Genomic DNA, 13,564 nt, shown 5'->3' with positions numbered 1-13,564 from the left:
GCCATTGGCTGATCAGCTTTTATTGACAAATCAGAGACTAAATGGGGAGCAATGTTTATACAACTTTCAGGCAGAACATACCTAAAGCAGAGACCTTTGGGAAATGTAGTTTCTGGTGCCAAGAAGCCCTGAACTATGTGAACTGTCTCCCTCCCTCAATTTCTCTTGCTTGTTTTCTCTTCTCTCCCTCCATTCTTGTCTCTCTCCCATCCCCTTTCTTATTTCCTTGTCTGTCCTTCCTTTTGTTTCTTTTTTATTTCTTTTGAATGGTTTTATTCCATGCTTGTTGTTGCTGAGCACTTTTCTCCACGTATACAGTCCAGGATCTCATCCAGGGGCCGGTGCAACCCACCGCTGCCGGCAGCTCCTCACACCTCAGTGTGTGCACTCAAGACACCTGCCATATCAATGCCCATCTTACACGAGGTTCAAGATTCTGTCAAGTTGACAACACTAACCGTCACATCCTGTCTTAAAAACAAAAACAAAAAAAACAAAAACAGCCCTCCTCTTCCCTAAAACAGTAAAAAGAGCTGGGACGTAGCTCAGAGGTGGAATGCTTGCCTGCCTAGCATACTAGGCAGTATGTTTAATGTCCAGAATTACACACAGAGAGAGCACTTATTAAAACCAAAGGGTCAAGTGTCCACAGGGAAGGCACAGACACTAAAGAATTCACACAGATTTTATTAAATTTATTTTCCTTTTACCAACACCAAAGTCACTGGCCTACTTCAGCAGGAGTTTCCGGTTTTGCCTATATGTACACGCCCTGGTCAGAAGCAGAAGGAAAAAGAAAAAGAAGCTTAAAGTGGGTCAGGTGGGCATGCCTGTTGTTATGGCAGTTGGGAGGTTGAGACAGGAGAATTGTCCTGAGTTCCAGACTAGCCTTGGTTACAGAGTGAGACCATATCTCAAAAAGTCCGAACACATGGGTTGTGAGATGGCTCATAAGGTAACGAAAGCTGCCAACAAGTCTGCTAAGCTGGGTCTGATCCTCAGGACATACAGAGCTGATGGCAAGAACGGACTCTAGAGAGTTGTCCTCTGACCTCCACGGGCCTGTCTTGGTATGCATGTGCTATACTTCACACACACACACACACACACACACACACACACACATGAGATAGATAGATAGATAGATAGATAGATAGATAGATAGATAGATGATATATGGAGATATTGATGAAGGATAGCTAGCTAACTAGATAGATGTTAGATGGATGAATGTATAGGTAGATGGATGGATAGACAATAGATTGATGGATCACAAGATGGGGGAAGACAGAACTGACCCCATACATCAGAGGCTCAGCCAGAGATACTGTTTCTAGTCAAGAGGCCCAGTACCATAACTGAACAGCGCCCCCTCCCAAAATTATGTCCCCCACTTTCCTACTCCACAGCTTCTTCCCAAGTGGCCCTTATGGAAACAGTCTTTGTCGGTATAATTAAGACAAGCTGACATCACCGTGGGTTTAGATCCAGCCTGTATCCAAACAGTGGGGTCATTATATGAGAAAGGCTAGGCCTCGGTGTGTCTCAGAGAGAAAACAAAACACCTACCTAATGAACAGGAGCCTAAATGTCCCTGGCTGGGACCCAAACATCGAAATGAGGCTATGGATGTGACTTGGTGGGACAAGTGCTCTCTAGCACATGGAAACCTGGAGTCACATCCACCTCTAAATGACATAGGCATGGTAGTGCACACCTGTAAACCTGTACTAGAGAGCTGGAAGCAGGAACATCGGGAGTTTCAGGTCATTCTCAGCTACACCATGAGATTGACTAGCCTGGGCTGCATGAGACCCCGCCCGCTAAAATCAAAGAGAAAAAAGCAAAAAGAGGAAAGCCTGACATCTCCGCCTTCAGGTCTCATCTGTCTTCCTTGCTTACCTGCTTACCTGTGCACTGGGATTACCTACCTAGCATCTGAGCAGACCTGGCCTCTCTCCCACTTACAAACTGAAGACACAAAGCTAAGAGCAACTAGGATACCTTATTGTCAGCTGTTTACAGCGTTCTGTTCCAGACCAGCCTAAAGGTCTTCAGTCACTGTCCTAAGCCCTTGGTCTCCTTGGATAACAGGAACATGGCGAGGCTGGGTGGGCTGGAGAGATAGCTAAAAGGTTAAGAGCACTAGCTTCTCTTTCAGGGGACACAGGTTTGACTCCCTTTACCTATATGGTGGCTCAGAACCATTTGTAACTGATCCCCAGTCCCAGGGAATAATCCAATGTCCTCTTCTGGCAGGCACATGGTGCACAAATTTACATATAAGCAAACAAAACAAAATCCATTCACATGAAAATTAAAAATAAAAACAGAAGTAGATGAGGCTGGGATGAGCTCACACCGAGCAGCACTGGCCTCGTGGAACAGGCTTGTTCCCTCAAGCACTTGAACTTCACACCAACCTGCAGGAGCAGCTCTGAGATTAACGGCTCAGTCAACCACATCTTGACTGGACCTGTTCACGGCCTCTACTACCCATATGCCAGGTCCTCCCTTGTTTAAATTCGAGTCTCTAGTCACCAAGCTGCAGCTGCAATATTTGGATTTCATCTTCCCAACGTGGCTACTGTGAGGAGAATGTCTTCCTTCCTACCCACCAAGGACTCCAGTTACATGAAGTCAGAGGCAAAGCTGAGCTGGAAGATACAAACTAAGGAATGTCCAGGGTTCCCAGCTACTAAAGGCAGCTGAGAGCCCGATGTAGGATAAGCAATCTGCCCTCAGGGAATCCTTTGCTAACTGATAATATAGGATGTCTGTCCTGCAAATCCAGAACTTTACATATTTTGCATTTATTTATCTTTATGCGTGTTTGTGTGTGGAGTGGCATGCGTGTGGATGTCAGCAGAGGTATGGGAGCCAATTTTCTCCTTTCGCCATGTGGGTCCTGGGGAGCCAATTCAGATTTTCAGCCAGATGACTTTATCCACTGAGCCATCTGGACAGCCCTAGATAATAACTTCAAGAGATGAAAACTGAATATAGGCTTCAGACATGCTCTACCTCTCAGCCATATGCTGGTAGAGCCAGATGCTCTACCAATGAGCCACACCCCCAGGCTCTCACTGGGGGACTCTAGGCAAGGGCTCTCCCTCTGAGCCACGCCCCCATTCCTCCCAAAGGTAGAGGTGTCCTTCCTGTGCCCTGGCTAAGTACCATGAGCTGTTAGGTTTCATCATTAATGCCAGGCTAATACTTGTCACCTTCGTACTAAGAAGCCTGGGGCAGAAGATAAGGAGCTCCAGATTAGCCTGAGATACATGAGACCCTGTCTCAAAAAATTAACAGCTGGGCATGGTGCCATTTGCTCTTCTTCTCAGCCCTGGAGAGGCAGAGGCAGGTGGATCTCTGTGATTTGGAGGCTAGGGAGGTCTACGTATTGAGCCAGACTAGCCAAGTTTTCAGTGTTCTGTCTTAACAATGTTTAACAAATGAATATATCAGTGACAATGTTGGTGAAGAATATATAAACAATCCGGCTACGCAAACCTTGATATGATCTGCACATCCACTCTTTTAGTTTCAGACAGGATCTGCATATATATAAAATGGTATAGCCCTGGCTGTCCTGGAACTATGTAGACCGGGCTAGCCTTGAACTCTCAGAGATTCAACTGACTCTGCCTCTGCCTCCTGAGCACTGGGATTAAAGGCATGTGTCTCTTTTTCTTCCTCCTCCTCTTCCTCCTCCTCCTCTTCCTCTTTTTATTCTTGAACTTTATTTTTCTCCTTCATTATTCTTCTCCTGTTTTTAATGGAGGAAGGGACCCACAAAGATAGGGAGAAAGCCGGGGACCTTTGTAGTTTTGTGATTTAGGGAGAGAGAAAATGAGAGGCACAGGGAGAGGAGAGAAGGAGAGAGGGGGGCAGACATGCTGGAGCGGTGGCTCAGGGGTTCAGAGCACTTACAGGTCTTACAGAGAATCAAGCTAGGTTCCCAGGGCACACATGGTGGCTCACAATTACTTCAACTCCACCTCACAGGAACCCTCTTACATCTTCTGGCCTCCACGGACCCTGCACTCATATATACACACTCCACACAAAGACATACACACACACACACACACACATACACACACACAATTAAAAATAATGTCTTGCTGGCAGTGGTGACACACGCCTTTGATCCTAGCACTCCGGCGGAGGCAGAAGCAGTCGGATCTGTTTGAAGCTAGCCTGGTCTACAGAGTGAGTTAGTAAAGTATAGCTACACAGGGCTATACAGTGACACCCTGCCTCAAAACAACAACAGTCTCAAAAGAGATGTAGGAGAGACAAAGAACTGCGAAGTGGGACCGGAACTGAAGGACATGGTGATGGGGACATCAAAGACCCCTTTATGCATCCATTTTTCTTCTTTTCTTCCTTTCTCACACTTCCAGCCCCATTTCTGTCTTTCTTTCTTTGAGATGGGGTCTTATGTAGCTCAGGCTAGCCTGAAACTTACTATTTAGCCAATCACAACCTTGAACTTGAGACCCTCTTCCTCCATCTCTTAAATGCTGTGGTGGCAAAAGTGTGACACCTGAATCATCTAAACCTGGGGACTGAACCCATGGCTTTGAGCATTCTAGGCCAATACTCCACCAGCTAAGCCCCATCCCCCGCTTCTGAGATAGCATCTTTCTGTGTAGCTCAGACTAGCCTTGAACTTATACCCATCCTCCTGCTTCAATCCTCCCAAGTGCTGGGACCATAGTAGTGGACCACCACACCTGGCTGGTATCCATGTCTAAGTGACTTGGGGACAAAGAGGTTTTGGAATAACTCACGCGATCAGGATGACCAAGAAGGTTAGGATAGCCAATCCCACAGTCACCAAGTCTCCCACCAACACCATGTTCCTCAGTTTGTTGTCAGCCTGGAACTTCAGAGTCATGCGGAACTGCCCATCCTCTGGATAGAGAGAGGTGGAACTCAGCTTCAAACCATTGCCTGGCTCGGTGGCCTCCTCCACCTCACCTGCTCAGGGCTCCCCACCCAGCACCATGGTTTAGGCTCCCAAGTACCATTCACCTAGGGCAGACACTGCAGCCCAGCCCAGCCCAGTGACCGCCCAAACTAAGGGCTAAGTGAACCACACTTCTTGCTGGCTATGAAAAGAAGGCATGAGGTTGGACCCAAACCCAAGAAAGAATTGGGTGTGGTGGCTCACAACTATCATCTGAATACTTGAGACACTGAGGCAGGAGGACTGCTCTGACCTGAAGGCAGTCTGGGCTACAGAGTGAGAACCTATCTCTCAAAAAGGAAGGGAAAAAGGGAAATGAGGGGAAGAGCAATGGAAAAGGGAGAGAAGGAAATGAAAAGGGGGGAGGGAGGGAGGGAAGACATCAACCTGGGACACCAAACGCAGATAACCAGATAACGTCTCCTGGCAGCATGCTTTGTAGCTGGAGAGCACGGCCACCCCCCACCCGAGGACTTCATGGCATCTTCTCTCTCCTCAGCCCTGCAACTCTTTCTACAACCAAGGCTCTTGGCTTGACCTCCAAACTGTAACTGTAACTACCCATCCCCTGGACACACTGAAAGAATAAACTTTTTGATTAAAAATAAAAATAAGTCGAGTAGGGTGGCACACACCATTAGGCAGATCTATGTGAGTTTGAGGCCAGCCTGGTCTACATAGGGAAATCTTGTCTCAACAAATCAAAAAACAAAACTAAACAAGTGGAAAACAAAAATGAGCAGGTGAGTCCTTGTGTTGGGTCCTAATTGGAATAAATCGTCAGCCGTGGACAATTAGGGACATTGGTGGACAGGTGTAAAATTGTCTGGTGTCACTGAGGACATGGGCTGGTAGTCAGGTAATGCTGGCTACACAAGCATGATGACCTGAGTTCGAATCTCAGAACTTATGTAAAAAGTTGGGTATAGTTATACACACACACCTCTAAGCTCCAGGGCTGAGGGAGGCTGAGACAGAAAGATTGCTGAGACTTCTTGGATCCCAGTCGGGCTCCAGATCCAGCAAGAGAAGACCCTCTTTTGAGGGACCATGTTGGAGAGAGACAGGGGGGGATACTGGTGTCTTCCTCTGGCCTGTGCATGTTCCTCTCCATAGCCAATGTTCATACATGCCACATGCATACACACGGAACTTATCTGCTATCAAGAGACTGTTGTGGTTATAGGAGACAATGTCCTTAGAGCCACATGTTCTGTATGGCAGAAGGAAGATACCTGTGGTTCTTTCTTAAAGACTGTGGTGGTCTGAATGAGAATGGTCCCCACAGGCTCATAAAATACTTGGTCATCATGGAGTGGCACTGTTTGAAAGGATTGGGGGTGTGGCCTTGCTAGAGGATTGTGTCACTGGAGGTGGGCTTTGAGGATTCAAAAAAGCCCATTCTAAGCTCAGAGTCTCTCTCCCTTCCTGCTGCTTGCAGATCTGGATGTAGAACACTCCACTACTTCTCCAGCACCGTGTCTGCCTGTATGCTGCCATGACAATAATGGGCCTCACCTAGGTCACATGGTTCTAGTTTTAGAGTCAAGGATAAAAGGAAAGGGTTTTGAAATCTCCTAAGGAAGGCCGCTGAGGCGAGGCACGTGTCAGGGATGTCCCTGCATGGAGACCCAGAGACACCACTGAGCGAAGCTATGAAGCATGGATTGCCTTGGAGATCTCAAGATGTTGGAGATGTCAGAACCATGGCTCACCTGCTGAGGAGAGTTGCTGACAGGGAGTAGAACCAGCCCAAGAGAAAGAAGTGTGTGCCAGTCAACAAAGCTGAAAGGAGTTGGAGATCTGAAGAGTGCTTTGACATCAGCCATGGAGAGGCAGAGTTGGGGTTTGCCCATCTTGTTTTCAGTCTTGCTTTGATCCAGCATGCCCTCACTGTGTTCCCTTTCCTCCCTTTTGGGACATTAATCCTGTGCCATTGTATGTTGAAAGATGTGGTCTGTTTTCTGTTTTGATTTTTACAGAGAGTTACAGTTAAGAGACTGTGTGAGACTCAGAAGAGACTTTGAACTTTAAAGCAGAGTGGAGGCTGTGATAGGCTAAGGGGCCGTTGGGAGCTGGAGTAAATGCATTTTGCACTGTGGTATGGCTACAAGGCTATCGTAGCCAAGAAGTGTGATGCACTGGTTTGAATGAAAATGGCGTAAATGATGATGGACTGAACCTCTGAAACACTAAGCCAGCCCCCGTTAAGTGCTTTCCCCTAAGAGTTGCCATGGTCATGGTGACTCTTTACAGCCATGGAATACTGACTGAGATAAACATTATGGCAAAAAAATAAAAATAAAAAATAAATATAAAGGTAGAGGGGATAGAGAGACAGCCCAGTGGGTAGAGAGGAACACTGACTGCTCTTCCGGAGGACCTGAGTTCAATTCCCAGCACCCATGTGGTAGCTCACAACTGTCTGTAACTCCAGTAAAAATAAAGTGTTAAAGATAGAATAAAATTTACAGCAATGACTAAAATGGGTGAAACATGGGCAGAGAAACATTGCAGTTCAATGCAAAGTGATCTTTCAGGAAGTGTCACCGAGAGGCCCTGAGACCTGAAGAGAGAAAGAGGGGAGCCATGTAGGGTAGGGATAGCAGAGCAATGGCCAGGAGGGTGGGTCTGTACCATCCGCTCTACTGTAAGGATATTGGGTGTATATGGAATGTTTGAGTGACTGAGTCAGTCTCTCTATGCTTCCCACATATGAGAATATCTAAACATAAGCCTTGTTTTCCGAGAGAGGATCTTTTGAATATGTGTGTGTGTGTGTGTGTGTGTGTGTGTGTGTGTGTGTGTGTGTGTGTGCGTTTGTATTTGTGCCAGAGGTTAGGCATTTTCTTTAATCCCTCTCCACCATGATTTTGATGCATGGTGTCTCATTGAACTTCGTTCTTGCAAATTCATCCAGGCTGGCCAGTGAGTTTCAGGAATCTACTTATCTCCCCCACTACCCCACCTCCTAATGATAAGGTTATAGACAGGAGCTATGCAGCTCAGGCTAGCCTTGAACTTCAAATCCTCCTGCTTCAGCCTCCCAAGTGCTTATGAGGAACCTTAAAACAAGGACTGTGGGGAGCCTTGAAACCACTCTACAGGAACACAGCTCTCTTTTTCATGCCACCCCTGGTTTTTCCAAACCCACAGCTTACCAAAGCAGTACTTTTCCTTGATGCACTTGGGAATGGTTTTCTTGCAATATAAACAGTCCAGGATCTCCTCTTTGAACGAGTCTGGGCGGGGCAAAAGGGAGATGTGGAGAAAAGCAGATCCCAAGAACCGGCAAGAACAGGGGGGGGAATAAGGGGAAAAGGAGGTGGGGGGTTCCCCTGGGCCTCTGAGTGTTGCAGGAGCTGCTGCCCAGCACAGCAGGTGGAGCAAATGCAGGCCATTTATGTGAGAAATGGTTTTCGAAAGATTCAATGGAATTTCCATAGGCCAGTTGCCTGAATGTTCTGATCACAGAATATTTAGGTGTGTGTGTGCTAAGGATTAAACTCAGAGTCTTGAGTATTAGGCAGGGGCTCTACCACCGAGCCACACCCCAGCCCCTCACTGGGAGATTCTAGGCAGGGGCTTTACTATTGTTGTACATTGCAAGTCAACTTCTTTTTTTTAATCCTGAGACAAGTATTTTGCTCACTCAAGTTGGCTTTAAACTTGTGATTCTCTTGCTTCAGCCTCCGTCAGTGGCTTATGTAGTAGATCTGAGCGAGTCACGCCTCTTCCCATTTGCAGACACTTAACCAGTCTTTTGTTGCTGTCATTTGACATGTTATGTATTTCCTGTGTTCATTCACACAGATGTACACGAATGGAGCCCAGAGAACAACTTAGAGGCGTCTGTCCTCCAGTCATGTGGGACAGAACTCAGATTTTCAAGTTTTTTTTTTTTTTTTTTTTTTTTTTAAGCAAGCACCTTTACCCTCTGAGACACCTTATTGGCCTCAACATTTATTAATTTTTAGATCTGCTACTTTTGGTCTTGGAGCCTCCTCTGACAAAGGTGGGCATGGTGCAGGCTTGTCTGACTCCTCCTCTTCCTGTGCAGAAGGTAAGACATTTCCCAGGATCCATTTGCTTGAGTTACACACTTGTGCCCTCTTCTGAATCAGAGGAAAATGAGAGCTGTGTTGGGTATCATTCCAGGTCGTCAAACTTTCTGTGTGGTTCCCTAGTCTGAGAGGCCAGTATAAATGCCACATACCCAATGGTACTCACAGTTATAGATTTCCTGAGGCCCCAGCTCAAAGGCTGTAATCATTTTCCTTAGCCCTCAAAAAGCAAATCTTGAAGAGCCAGCAAGATGTCACAGCTGGTAAAGGTGTTTGCCAACAAGACTGGTGACCTGAGGTCAATCCCAGGGACCCATAGGGAAGGAGGAGAGAACCAAGTTATCCTCTGACCTTCATATGTGTGCTGTGAGCACGTGCAAACACACACACACACACACACACACACACACACACACACACACTAATAAAATAAAATGTAAAACAAACAAACAAAACAGCAAGCTGGGTGGTGGTAGTACACACCCTTAATCCCAGCACTCTGGAGACAGAAGCAGGAGGACCTTTGTTCTAGGCCAGCCTGGTCTACCAAGTGAGTTCAGGATAGCCATAGCTACACAGAAAAACTCGTCTCAAAGAAACAAACAAATAGACCCAACGCAAGTCTTGAGGTTGTCTTGGTGACTCATGAAATACCAACACTGTTGAGGGTGAGGCAGGAGGACTGCCATGAGTTCCAGGTCAGCATGGGTTACAGAGAGAGAGACCTTGTGTCAAAACAGATGCCATGAGGGAGAGGAGTAAGGCAGAGATAGCTCAGTGGATAAGAATGGCTGCCTTAGAAGCATGAAAATTCAAATTCAATTTTTAGAACAGAAAAGTTGGAGGTGGTATTATGTGTAATTGCAGCTCTGAGGCAGAGGCAGAGGGATCCCAGGGATTCACTGGACAGTCAGTCTAATCAGTGAGCTTCATGACACCAAGAGACCCTATCTCAGAAACCAGGGTGGAGCTGAAGAAATGGCTCAACAGATAAAAAAATTTACCAATTCTCAAATCACAGCCCCACATTGTGGTTCATACCCTTCTGCAACTCTAGTTCCAGGGGGCACTGCACACAAGTAGTGTACATACATACATATATACACATACATACATACATGCATACATACATACATACATACATACTTATTTACATGCATATGTACATACATGCAAACACTCACTCATACAACTTAAAATAACTGAAAATAACATAGTGGATGGCTACTGGGGCATCATGCCCAAGGTTGTTCCTCTGGCTTCCAAAGACATGCACACACACATGTGCTCACACAAATATGTGTACACACATGCATGCACACACATGCACACATATACACACACTTGTGCATGCACGCCCATACATGCACACATGAATGCACACACACACATACGTGTGCACACACATGCCCCCATGCATGCACACATGTGCTCACACATTCATGCATACAAGCATGTGAGCACACACATGCACACAAGTACACACACATATGTACATGCATGCACTCACAGCAAATCACCCTCCTGTGATGATGAGGGGTTCACGGTTTTGTGGTAAAGTAAGTATGGCACTGAGGTTTGATTTGGGAGGAATGGGAAATAGGTGTGGGAGGGGGAGTTGGATAGGAAAAGCAGGACTCACGACAAATTTTGTGGTCACAGGCTGAAAGAGAAGAGAACTGATATGAGTGGCGTGCAGACATGGTGGCTTGAGAATTTAATTGGGAAGGGAGCAAGGAAGAGAAGGGGCAAATATGAGGAAGGAGAGGACGGACTGTTGGCAATATGGGGATGCTGAGAGTCACAGAAATGCTTTTGGGAGGGACGGGCTGGGTGAGGGAGAAGGGGTGGCACCTTTCATTTCATAGTCTCTCAATGCTCTCTTTAGTTCCTTGATGACACGCTCCCTGAAGCTCACCAGCTCTTCCAGCAGAGGGATATCTGCGGAGGGAGGAGATGCTAGTCGGTGCAGGTCCTCATCAAACCTTGAACCAACTACAGAATTGTCAAACTGGGCTACAGAGATGGCCCAGTGGTTAAGAGCACTGGCTGCTCTTGTAAAGAACTGAGGTTCAGTTTCCAGCACCTACATGTGGCTCACAAACACCTGTAACTCCAGTTCCAGGGGGATCTAATGCCCTCTTCTGACCCCCAAAGGTACTGCATGCACAAATGGCATATGCTACATGCAGAAGGAAAACAAACAAACAAACAAACAAACTACCCATACACATAAAATTTTAAGAAGTGCTCCAGATTTTAGAGGTTTTCATTTAGGTTCTTTGCAAAAATGACCCATTGAGTGTCCAGAAAGAATCTGAATTCTGGAAGGCGCCCAAGGGTTTGAGACTTAAAATATGTGTGCGGACTTGTTTGTACTTGAATAACAGCTGGTTTCTATGAATCCTGGCACCTAGAAATAGCTGCTTATCTGCTTCTCAAGAGCTTCAAGGCTGGCTTTGAACTCTAATTAGGGAGGGATTCAAAGTCATGGTCTTCTTGCCTCAGCCTCCTGAGTTACTAGGATGACAGCTAGGGTGACTCACCCGTGGACAGTTATTACAAATGTTAGATTAATTAAAAAAAAAAAAAAAGACAGCTGTAGAGAGACAATGAGAGAGAGACTTGGTCTGACCTTAGATGGGACCATGTTTATTCACCACGAAGGGGTAGATGGCCAGAATGCCTACAAAGGAAGATGGGATGCCACCTCTTATACCATTGAAATGACGTCTATAGTCTGCAATGGAAGCTGGGAAATGTAGTCTTTCAGCAAGGCACTGACAGAAATATCCCATTTATTAAAAAAATCGCAGTTTGAGAAACAAGAAGACAGAAGTGTGTGGCCGACCACACCTTGTGATGGGCATCATGGAGATGGGAGTTTTCCACATACATCTTCTACTCTGTGTGACTTTGGACAGGTCACCTGGCTTCTCTGAGCCTCAGCTTTTCTCCCTCTCAACCTTTTCTCAAAAGTCTGCCTGCTAAACAGCAAAGAACACATGCCTTTGTTAGCTACCCAGGGGAGAAGCATTGGGGTGGGGAAAGGAAGGCCAGGAGATGACTGAAGGGTCTCCCACCTGTCTTAGAGTTAGCCTTTATATACTGGGTTTGGTTCTTGAAGGATGTCACCACTTTTTCCAGTTTATCCACGACTGCAGACCAAAAGGGAGGCTATGTCACGTCAGAAGGCCCACAGCTACCCGGGCCTCTCCCCCACGCACCCAAGCACACACCCACTTTCCCCACAAACGCCTTCGTTGCATAGTCTCTGAAGAAAGGCCCCTCCATGCTTAACAGCAGGGCCTGTGCGCGCGCCTGCAGCCCTTCCATGTGGAAGCGCTTGGTGAGGATGGCTTCACGCAGCTGCTTGAGCGCCTTTAGCACCGACTGGTCACACTGTAGACAGCCCCATCCCCCGGGACCGCCCAGGCCGCACAGAAGTACCAGGGTCAAGGCCAAAGACATGGTGGGGACTTTGTGACATCACAGGGGAGGCCCCAGAACGCTCTGTAGTGTATCGGAGCTCTGGAATCCAGTCACTTAACATATTTATTGAACACCTGCTGGGTGCTGTTCTAACCCCTGCCCTCCCCCTCCCCCGCACCCCCAAGCCCACTCCCTAAGCCTGGCTGAGAAAGACTGAAGTATCCTTACTGTCCTTTAAATTTACTAATTCAAAAGATTTTCTTGCCTTCTTTCATCCTCACGTTTTTTTTCCTCCTCTCTCTTTCTTAAAATATTTTACTAATTTTTTGAGGCCAGGCATGTCTTTAATCGCAGCTCTATGAAGGGAGAGACAGGTGGATCTCTGTGAGTTCTAGGCCAGACTGGTTTACATTAGTGAGTGCTAGGACAGCCAGGGCTACATAATGAGACTTTGTCTTGAAATGCTTTAAAAAAAAAAATTTTTTTTTTGAGAATTTCACATGCATACAATGTATTTTGATCATATTCATTGCCCCAAATACTCCCAGATCCACCCCAGTTTTTTTCTCTCTCCTTCCTTTCTCCAGCCCTCCTTACTCAGGATTTCTCTAAGATAGTGTGTCACACAGCCCAGGCTGGCCTTGAACTTTATAGTCATCAAAGGATGAACTCCCAACCCTCCTGTCCCAGCCTCCTGATAGTGGTGATTACAGGTGTGCAGTACCTTACCCAATTGTAACTCCAATTTTAAAAGTTCAAGGGGCCAGTGAGTGAAAGAAAATTTTGAAATAGGCCCAAACTAATAAGAATAGCAAGGCCCTGTGATTCCTTTTCCTTAACCTAAATAGTTAAAAATGCCTGTCAGCAGGTTTGGGACCAGTAAATCAGCCACAGAGGATGTGGAGTTACCAGACAAAGGCCTGTTGAATCATCCCAGGAACTGGTTGGCCATGAAAGATAAAAAATATACAAGGACATCCTTGAAAGTACAGAGATAAAGCTTGAGCATGTCCAAATGAGTAATGGGCCATCTGGTATTCTCCAACCTCCCCCTCTGGGCCCACTTGGCACTCCAGAAAATCGTAAATTTAAC

The 13,564-nt window shown here is 46.4% G+C and overlaps 1 protein-coding gene across 1 annotated transcript; it reads right to left on the bottom strand.

Moving 5' to 3' along the window:
• Positions 1-676: 676 nt before the first annotated feature.
• Izumo2 (IZUMO family member 2) lies at positions 677-12,510 on the bottom strand. Its single transcript, XM_034485424.2, has 7 exons — positions 12,279-12,510; positions 12,123-12,197; positions 10,894-10,980; positions 10,682-10,702; positions 8,137-8,217; positions 4,797-4,920; positions 677-772 (listed from the first exon to the last, which is right to left on the bottom strand). The coding sequence occupies exons 1-7, from the start codon at positions 12,508-12,510 to the stop codon at positions 730-732; spliced, it is 663 nt and encodes a 220-aa protein (XP_034341315.1). The 3' UTR covers positions 677-729.
• Between the last annotated feature and the right edge of the window lie 1,054 nt (positions 12,511-13,564).

Source organism: Arvicanthis niloticus, chromosome 1, assembly GCF_011762505.2.
Source record: "Arvicanthis niloticus isolate mArvNil1 chromosome 1, mArvNil1.pat.X, whole genome shotgun sequence".
Classification (NCBI taxonomy): Eukaryota; Metazoa; Chordata; class Mammalia; order Rodentia; family Muridae; genus Arvicanthis; species Arvicanthis niloticus.
This window is presented reverse-complemented; position numbering and strand designations above follow the sequence as displayed.

Coding starts and splice junctions, on each gene's coding strand:
- Izumo2 (XM_034485424.2), bottom strand. CDS start 12,510: ATGTCTTTGGCCTTGACCCTGGTACTTCTGTGCGGCCTGGGCGGTCCC. Junction 12,198..12,278: donor GGCGTTTGTGGGGAAAGTGG/GTGTGTGCTTGG, acceptor TTTGGTCTGCAG/TCGTGGATAAACTGGAAAAA. Junction 10,981..12,122: donor AAAGGCTAACTCTAAGACAG/GTGGGAGACCCT, acceptor CTCCCTCCGCAG/ATATCCCTCTGCTGGAAGAG.